This window comes from Sinocyclocheilus anshuiensis, unplaced genomic scaffold, assembly GCF_001515605.1.
Source record: "Sinocyclocheilus anshuiensis isolate Anshui unplaced genomic scaffold, SAMN03320099.WGS_v1.1 scaffold282, whole genome shotgun sequence".
Classification (NCBI taxonomy): Eukaryota; Metazoa; Chordata; class Actinopteri; order Cypriniformes; family Cyprinidae; genus Sinocyclocheilus; species Sinocyclocheilus anshuiensis.
This window is the reverse complement of record NW_015544154.1, coordinates 806,152-816,549: the sequence shown is the minus strand read 5'-3', so window position 1 is coordinate 816,549 and position 10,398 is coordinate 806,152. Positions and strand designations below refer to the sequence as shown.

Below are 10,398 nucleotides of genomic sequence, written 5' to 3'. Positions count from 1 at the left end.
TACATATTTACATACATAATTATTCAGGTGCATGTGTAACTTGCGAAAACTTGATGCTACAGCAGCACTTCTTCTTCGTCGTCTTGTCTGATGCACTCAACCAAGCGTTCTAACCACGACCTCTCCCCTCCCCACCCCCCAACCATTCGAATTTCCGTAGGCGGGAATTATTTTAATGATATTCTAATGGGCCGCTTTGTGACATCACAAACCCCGGAAAACAACGCTGTAGTCCAAATGAGCCGTTCGTTGAAGTTCTTGAAAAGGGATTTTTTAAAAGCGAAATATCTCCCTTTGGAGTGGACTTTCAGAGATTTGTAACGTTGTAGATCTTTTTTATGCCCAAACATACACACTACACACCGACTAAAATTCAAAAAGTGAAAAAGCATAATAGGACCCCTTTAAACCATCATCGAGTGCTTGTAATAACTTCCAGTTGTAATCTATAGTTGATTTTGATTAATAAGCAGACACATGCACTCTTTGTATGTTTAATAACGCTACACTGCTAATATTTGTCATAAACATCCTTTATTGCTATAAAAATTTCATGAGCTGCATACAAAACACATACAGAAAATATATCGTCATAATTATATTTCTATTTGCTTTCATATTTCATATGTAGAAAAAGAGTGAATGCGCTCTGACTCACGCACGTGGAAGAAAATGGACGGTGCTCTACTGTGATTACATAATTCAGTGGACAATTAATAGAAATGTTATTCTGTATAAAGAACATCTGAGAATAAATCTGTTCTCAAATACCAACGAGAACAAGAACTCAGCATCCACTCTCTTCTCTGGGATACTCTTCTTCTGTGTTTGTTTACACTGGTTTTCGAAACAGCGCCACCACTCTTGCCTTTTTGTGCAACAGCAGCTGCACCAGTCACGTGATCCTAGCTCAAATCTTATTGGGCGGCCCGTGTTTTCGCTTTGCGAAATTGAAAAGATTCTTCGGACTGGTTTGAAAAAAACCATTTGCATTTTCGGTGCACGAATGTTTGCGTTCTATGTGGAAGCATCCATAGAAATCTATTGTTTTATTCCAGCGCGTCATCGCGTCCTATATTCGTTTTGCTTTTTCGCGCTCAGTGTGGAAAGGTTGTGAATGTTGACAACAATAATCAGAGGCCGCTGGCAATCTTTGCAGGTTAAGTTGACAAGGATCTCCTCTCAATTCATGATGCTGTCATTGCTTAGGCACTTGTACCGGTATGCCAGTTTTTTAAAAATTCATACGTAGGGCTGAACGATTAATTGCATTTGCGATAATATCGCAATATGAAAAAACACGATTTTTCAATTGCAGAGGCTGCGATTACACTCGGTCACGTGACACGCGAGAGTAAAAAGGTGTGTTCGACTTGAAGATCAATCGGTGCATGACATCAAAGTACGGCGAGAGAAAGCATAAGGAGACGTCCGCGCACTTGCAGTACTTTGATGACACACACCCATCGGTCTAAGCAGCGCTGCTTCAAGTCGAACACATCTAAGCAGTTTTCAGAGGAAGCATCAACTTGGCACGCTACAGTGTTGCCAAGTCCGCGGTTTGGGGAACCCCTCCAAAAAATGATTTTTACCGGTGGACCCCCCTCGAAACTCGATTGGGCTAGTTTTGAGTAGAAATTGGGCGGGTTTTGTTGTGAAAACCTGGCAACCCTGGCACGCTACACGCGGAAATGTTTGAAAGCGTTTGGGGAACCTCCAAAAAACGTGTATTTTACCCCCTGGAACGTGATTTTTACCAGTTGACCCCCCTCGAAACGCGATTGGGCTAGTTTTGAGTAGCAATTGAGTGGGTTTTGTTGTGAAAACCTGGCAACCCTGGCACGCTACACGCGGAAATGTTTGAAAGCGTATATAATGAACGTACTTCAAAATGGCACATTGAAATTACTCAAGCAGTAACAGTGTTACAGTGCAATTCATTACTGAAGACTTCGACCTTAAAATAATATATATAATAAGGTAATATATATATTCTTATTTATTTATTTAAAGTCTGTCTAAAGTTAACAGACGGTGTTTGAAAAGTGCAGTCCACATGTTTACATGTTTATTACAGTGACTTGTAGTGTGGTAAAGCAACAGATTTGTTGTGCTTTATGTTGTCATAATTATTACATGCTTACAAGCAGGGCCGTTTCTAGCCAATTTGATGCCCTAGGCGAAATCCCTATTGTCCCCCCCCAAAAAAAAATTATATATATATCTCTTTTCAGACACCAGTTGCTTGTCACATTCAAATTGGTTGTCATAGTAACGACACTAATTTGTGGCGATTCAGTGCATTGAGTTCCACAAATCTGAATGCATTATTTGTAAATTGGAAATTGCAATTTGGAAAAAAAAAAAAAAAATCGCAATTAGATTATTTTCCAAAATCGTTCAGCCCTATTCATACGTGTGTGGAATTCAAACCGGTTTACCGTTTGAACCGGTATATCGCCCAGCACTACACCTGACTGACATTTCTTGAATTACACATGAAATCAAAATTAACTATATTTATTTTGTTAGCGCACACTGCTATTTTTGTGGTGAACAATTCATCCGTGCAAGTCAATCCACAAAAAAAATTTTTGCCTTCGTAATCCAAATCTGAAAATGCACCTCCCCTCTGAAATTACAGACCTTCTCTGATGACGTCAGTTTGACGGCTTGGGCTTGAGCATAACATCCTTAAACACATCCCTCCAACTGTCAGTGTTGTTCTGAATGAAACGCCTACTTTACTACATCCAATCAGTTTGCAGTTTTTATACCAGTTTTTATAAAAAAAACAAGCCACGCCCTCTGTTTTTCTCATTCAATATTCCGTTTCTCTCTGAAGTACGTCACAATGCGGAAGTAAAGTCGGTCGCAACTTCCGGTTCACGCAGACTTTAACCCTTCTCTAAACCACACTTCAAAAAAATCCATCGTAGACATCAACAAAAACTAAAACATAACCCAAACTCTAAGCTCAGTCATGCCAAGATACACACACAGCGTTTTTACACAACTCACAGAAAAGCAGCCTGAACATGTTCAGCTCTCATCTTTTACTGGTGTTCACCATTACAAATGTGATCATATTAGCACCTTTAAATGTTTACATGATGAGGATGTAAATGAAACTGAAAATGCAAAGCAGCTCAGCACACTAAAAGCTTCTGACGTGACCCCTATGTTTACCAGGCTAACCATAGATTCTAACAAACCATTACAGTTCTTGTTTAAAATCATAATTTATTAGTGAATCTTCTCGAGGGCATGACTACAGGTGGGTAAATTAAATCAGTCAAGTTTTAGCACTCTTTAACACAAGGTCTTTTATTGGCATCTATGGTTCCGTGAAGAGCCTTTAATGTCCATTGAACCTTTCCATTGCACAAAAGGTTCTTTATCGTGGAAAAAAATGTTCTTACGATGATTAAAATATTCACACTGAGGAGAGAAAAAAAGGGTCATTTCAAGAACTGTTTACTGAAAGGTTCTTTGGGGAACCCAAAATGGTTCTTATATGGCATTACTGCGAAAACGCCTTTTTGGAATATTTATTTTTAAGAGTGTTTTTACATACTCTCTTGTTGATGTTGATTTTTCACTCTTTGTACATGATACATGATTCTGGTTGGCTAGTCGCTACAACCAGTGGTAAAGTATTTCTAAATTACAATAAAATTATTATTATTATTATTAAATTTGACAGATTGAATAAGACCTCAACGTTAAGGGGGCTTATATCAACCTGAGACTTATATCAACCTTCCATTTTAAGGGTCTGATAGCCATGTTTGGTTTATTTTCCAATAACCACTGACTGACTGTACATTATCCATTGCAAAGTGCAAACAAATAAACTCCCTCCTTTGCAAAGCTGCAAATTCACAATAAACAAACTTTACATTTCACACACTTAAAATAATAACTGTAAAAATAAAAGTGCTGCCCATGTGTTCAAATTAACTTGCATTAAAATGTTTGGAAAGATTTTTACGGGCAAAATTTTATTTGAACTTTTACCTTTTAACTTTTACTCACCCCACATATGCAAATGCTCACCCGGGGCCGGCATCATTGTAACATCACTTGTGTTTCTGTGCTCATTCTCTCTCATATGTTGTTGTTACCACAGTTTTACAGTAGTAACAATAGCTGTAGTAAGTATGGCATCTTGGCTGGAAACTATGGTTACCATGGTGACTTATGTATGACTATCAAATACATCTGTACTCAAAGAAAAAATAGGTTTGCTACTTACAGCTCAGGCAAAATATAATTAACGACTGCTCAGGAGAAGATCTGTAAATATGATGAGATAAATTCAAGGCATCAGCCCTTTCATGATGTCCATATGAATGTGTGTGCAGTGTGATTGACAGCAGTCAGCCACTGCCATTCTCATCCCTCCTCATGAGCTCGATGTGTCTGGTATTTTCCATTCACAGTGATTCAGTTGTGCATAGGACAAACTTAGGCAGCTGCACTTGATGTATGAAATCGAGGGAGCGAGGTAATATCCAAATTTGGCTGTGCTTACCCTTGAGACGGTGAGGTCTGTCATGAGCTGCTCGAAGGCCCGCGTCTCCTCCGCCTGTTTCTGGTTATGCAGCGCGATCTTCTCGCTGAACTTCCGTGGGTTGGAGCCACTCGAGCCCGGGGATCCAGACATGGTTGGGCCGCAGAGTTTCGAGATCAACTTCGCAGGGAACTAACGGTTGAATGTTGTCGATAGAGAAGTCAAATGTGTTTAATTTGTCCTTTCATGTCTGAAAAGCGTGTAAGAGTGCAGTCCAGATGCTTTAGAGAGGTTTGACGAGGTGGCTTTAATGACATGAGATTTGCCACCATTAATGAGCTGGAAAACGCGATGAAACCGTATTATTAACGACTTAATGGACTTAATTCAGCTTAAGTGCAAAGTAACGAGGATATATAAGAATTCTTTATACTTATAACGCCAATATTTGTATAAAGGCGATGAGCAGAATTTGCTCAAAAGTTTGTCAGGAAACTGGACATCGCTAAATAGTCAAGTGTTTATGACAGTTTTGTTTGGCATCACTAAACCAGCTCTTGCTTGGTATCGTGGGGGGAAATAGGGAAACAATGTGGAATACTGTGCAATGCCAAACAGAAAAGCTTAAATATTTAACATGGATTTACGAAACGAGTTCAGTAACAACTCTAGCTAGCGAGCTAAATACTTTAGATTCTGACGAGAACACTTTAAATTATGTATATTTTTGTTATTGCGCATAAATATTTAAGTGCCTACCATTATTTATGAACTAAGATAGACAGTTGGTGATATAACTGTCTAAATGTGTGTAATTGATTGATATTGCTCGGTCAGTTACAGGATAAAGTCAGGCGTGACAGCTAACCAGCTAATGAGCGATATGACACAATCGAAATATCACAACCGATTTATCACAAACGAACTATAAATGACAACAAACAGTGGGTCGACTCTTTAAACGGCCCACTTATATGGTAAATTCAATCAATCGTATTTCCTACAACACTGAACTTAGTTTTGTGAGATTTCAACAAGTGGTCTCGCCAATGTAAACCTCATTACGCATTCAAAACTCATATAAACAGGTAAGCGCGACAGCAACTTCGCAGTAAGGTAGCGAATCAAACTCGGCATCAGACACTCACTGTCCTGCGGTAGGACAACCACCGACCAGTGATCGACCGCTGTTGTCATACGAGTCTGAGAAAATGTTTAGATGTTACTGATTCGTGAAATGTAGCGGTGAAATCTGATCGTGTAGTCCGCGCGTACTCCTTTGGATTCTCTTCTCCGTGTCCATCATCTAGATCCACCTGAACTGTGATGCGCCGATTCGTGGCTCCACGGCACACATTTGTTTTGTCAACTCCGATCCCTCACTCCGAGTGAAAACAAGCCGAGGAAAAAAATACACAAGCCTGCCCCAAAACTGAATACCAATTTTTTTTTTTGTTGTGGCCACAAGGAGGCAGTGGAATTCCCTTAAAGGGATACACAGCACAATTATTCGTGTTAAAAGTGTCATCAAAAATCTTATTAGAAATAAAAATGAAAACTTTTTTACTACAAAAAGCAAGCGCCAACTAGCAAGACCAGCTCTAGGACACACTCGGTGCTGCTGAACTAAATCAGATTCTATATTAAGAAACTTCATTGTTACCTCACTGACAGTGTTGGGGAGTAAGTTACATGTAACGGAATTATGTAATGTAATTACAACATAAATGTATCTGTAATCTGTTACTGTTGCTGAGAAAAAATTTAATTAAATTATAGTTACTTAAGAAAATGATACTGATTACAAAGGGGGTCACATCTGAATATTTTCACACACATACAGATTTGATTGATTTCCAAAATTGCATTGACTGCTCTAAAATATGAGACACCAATGTTTCAGAAGACAGATAGGACTGTGTCCTATTTAGGACACAGAATAGGACATATGCTTATTTGTTTTATTTCCTATCTGGTTTTATGTATATGCTTTATTTTTTAGGATTAACTGTTTTTTTCCAAAGCATCGTTAGATGCCATTCCTGATTTCAAAAACAGTATCATAACTATTAAACTATTTCTTGTTGTGATTTTAAATCTATATTTAACCTCAGAACGATCTCAAAGTAAAAAGAGCTGCTAAAGTCTGATTTTGTGGTGGCTGCACTTTAAAATTAAATGATTATAATCTTAATTCAAGTGATGAAGGATTTTGAAAGTCTGACAGTAATCAGTGTTAAGTACTGTAAGGTTAACCGTGCCTGCTTTAAATGTTTCAAAATGATTAACAGTTGAAAACATTTGCTCAAAATTTAGAAAAGTAATCATATGTAATCAATTACATTAATAAAAATAGTTAATGAAATAGTTACACTACTTATTACATTTTAAAAAGGGTAACTTGTAATCTGTAACCTATTACACTTCAAAAGTAACCTTCCCAACACTGCTGAATGGGATCTCTTCTTTATTATCTGTGTAGCTGCTGGAAACATCATTCTGTTTGTGGATTGTGTTACTGGCTATATCGATAAACACATTTAAGATGAGATGCGTACATAGCCAAACTAAGCACCATGGGTAAATGGTGAAACAGGCACTGAGCTAGGTCAGATGTTCTCAATTCCAGACACATTAAATGATATTTAAATCCACATTATGATCTCAGTACAATAACAGACCTATCTATGAGAGTGTCTATCATGACTGCAACAACATAGAGTCTGCCTTTCTTCCTGACAACTTCTATTCATTTTTTCAGGACAGTTCTATTGATCATATTTACTCAAGGCTCCGGGCTATCACATCATCATCATCCTCAGTTTTGTTGTGAAGGCATGTGTAGGCATATGCAACATTTGTTCAGTCTATAGTTCCTTTATACTTAAAGAAGACCTCCATTGTGCCAGTTCTAAGAAGCCCAGCATTATGGGCAAAAGAGATAGGAGGAGGAGGATATCGCCACTGCTGTCTTGTCACGCTCAGATAAGAGAGGAGCATGTGAGGATGATCTTGGTAAAATATATCTTGGTGTTCAATATCAAAGTGACTTCAATATTCATCATCAACTGTAGGACTTGGAGTTTCAAGAAAAGAGCACTAATGAATTATCCCAACATCCTCGACTCTCTGAATGCTACTGCCTGTCAAGGATGTATGCATACTCCATTCTTAACTTTGCAACCCTTTTTATTGCACATTTAATAAAGTGGCATCTAGGTATCACCTTGGAAATCATCTTTTTGTAAAAAAGTCATAACTAGTCTGAGCCGGTAGCATTGTGGGAGCCTGAAACACAAGGGCTATGTTTCAGGCGAAGTTTGAGTCTGGATTTATGGTCGTAAAAATCATGGATGTAATTACTTATAGTTGATTCTGTGAACAGCAGAATTAGCGTACTATATTTGCATAATATTTGGACTATGGCTGTACATTTTATCACCTCAATTAGTTAAAAGTAACAGTTTTATTTTAATCTTATTTGTATACTTTTGTAGTATTTAATATTTTGAATGAGCTTTTATTTATATATTTTCATTTCAGTATAAGTTTAAATAATTGTATGTGCTTGTGTTTTTTTTATTTTTTATATTAGCTTGAATAATTTTTATTCAGTTTTGAATAAACTGCTTTATTTAGTTACATTTTTTGATTAAATATTTTTATTTTCTTTTAATTTCAGGTTTTAACGATTAATTATAATGATTTTTTTTATATAGTTTTCTCATAAATTAATACAACATTTTTAAAACAATTAAATGAGCCTTTATACTTTTCTCCTTATAAAAATCGTTAAAAGTTTTTAAATTCCTTGTTTTATTGTTGTGATTATTTTATTATTTTATTTTTCTTTTATGTAAAGCACCTTGAATTACCATTGTGTATGAAATGTGCTATATAAATAAACTTGCCTTGCCTTGCCTTATAAATACCTAATAATACCTAGTGATTAAATCTGTCAGCTTGAGCAGGTGAGCATTGCGGAAATATTACTGTAATACGCTTTTACAAAATGTATTATCTTATGTTCAGAGAGTACTGATGGTACCACAGAGTGGCACAAAATCACTTTCCAGAACATTTTCATTCAGCGGGCCCTGCTGGTGGAATGATCTTCCTACCCCCATCCAGAATGCTGAATCCCTGACAATATTCAAGTGACAGCAGACAATTCATCTCTTCCGTCAACATTTGGTGTAATCCTAATCCTAATAATAATAATAATAATAATAAAACTTTGCTTCTACTTTTCTTTAATCCCTCCCTGTATAGCTTGTGCTAATCTGAACGATGTCTGAAACTTTGTATGAAAAGCACTTCCTGTGTTTATTTGCCTCTTTATGATGAATCGCTTGTATTCATCAATTGTAAGTCGCTTTAGTTAAGTGTCTGCTAAATGAAAATGTAAATGCAAACAATTGAAATGTCCAGATATTATACCAGATTTTCACCTTTACACAACAAAGCAGCTATATAATATAGAGCAAAATAAAATAAATAACTAAGCTTAATCATTTGGGCCATTCAAAAATTTAAATAGAAGGATGACTTTAATGTATGGGAGCGTCTGAACAAAAGGATATACTATGGTTTTCATTTATATATTTTATTAATAGTTTTAGCAGTGGAACAGCTAACAAATAGCTCGAGCTATCTGTAATAAATGAAAAAAAAAAAAAAAAAACATTGAGTAGATATTCAAGCATTTTGTGTTTTGAACCATACAATGAGGTTAAAGAATATGCCCATCAGCTTTCACTGAAATACATTTTTTTGCCATATGTAACACTGGGCAGTGAAATTGATCATCCTGTCACCATTTTCTGACCAGCATCTTTGTGAGCTATCTTTAAAGTGTTAATGGTAACGGTAACATAAGGAAAACGACTGTTACATTTAGAAATTTCAACCACACTGCAGTTCATATTCCACACAGCTACCAATTTGGCATTTCGTATCGAATGTAAAAAAAATACACACCTTCATAATGCTTTATAAAACATTTGAATATAAAACAGTGTGGCACTTTGTTTTAACGGTACAATAACTGAGAACATCTCAGTCAGACACCAGAACAGTTACAATAAATTTGATGTTCTTCTCTAAAACCTGAATCCTTTTGTTTTTAAAGACTGTAATGATTGAACTGAACCTTAAAAGGTTTTTGTAAGAAAATTAAAAGAAAATGTGTCTGTACTTCTTTTAAATTTCATAATGAATCTGTTTATTATGTCATCACTGTATTTTCTCAACATAATAAGTGTATAAACCGGCATCACTCATCAGTAAAAATATGTAACCATCATTCAGCCTTGTATATTAGGAGTCAAATAATTATATGAACAGACAACGAGATGGACTGACATTATAAACACTATGTGTTGACATGATAAGGCTTTTTCACAAATTTACCCAACGGTTTATTCAAGTTAAGGCACCTTTAAAAAAATAAATGGACACATGGCTGCAAAAATTAGAGGGATGTAAACGTAAAATTCATCCAGCATGCAGTGTCCGAAAAAAAAAAAAAAAAAAAAGTATTTTCCAGCAACTCATTTTTCAACTAGCCAATGAAGTATACCTATTCAGGTTTTTACAAATAAAGAAACAAATATTACTCTGATAAATATATTTTGGTAACATTTGGAGGAATGTGGCTATAACACTCATCACTCTCCTAGACGATAAGGATACTTAGAAACAATTTTCAAATTGTTTCTCCCTAAGGATAGATTAGGTAATAAAAATGTTCATTTTTCATATAACATATACAGTATTCAAAGCTCATGCAAGCACAGTTTGCAAAAAAATCAAAGCAAACTACTATTGATACTCTTTTGGACACTTACATCTCAATAAAAACAGAAAACAGCCAACCGTTA

The 10,398-nt window shown here is 36.1% G+C and overlaps 1 protein-coding gene across 4 annotated transcripts in view; it reads right to left on the bottom strand.

Moving 5' to 3' along the window:
* Window positions 1-5,962, bottom strand: part of LOC107695354 (CREB-regulated transcription coactivator 3-like) — a 62,593-nt gene extending 56,631 nt beyond the window's left edge. For all 4 annotated transcript variants that reach the window (XM_016495231.1, XM_016495232.1, XM_016495234.1 and 1 more), the window contains exon 1: window positions 4,538-5,962. In XM_016495231.1, coding sequence (XP_016350717.1) covers window positions 4,538-4,669 — 132 coding nt within the window. In that variant the 5' untranslated portion in view covers window positions 4,670-5,962. The remainder of the gene's footprint in view (window positions 1-4,537) is intronic.
* Window positions 5,963-10,398: the final 4,436 nt, after the last annotated feature.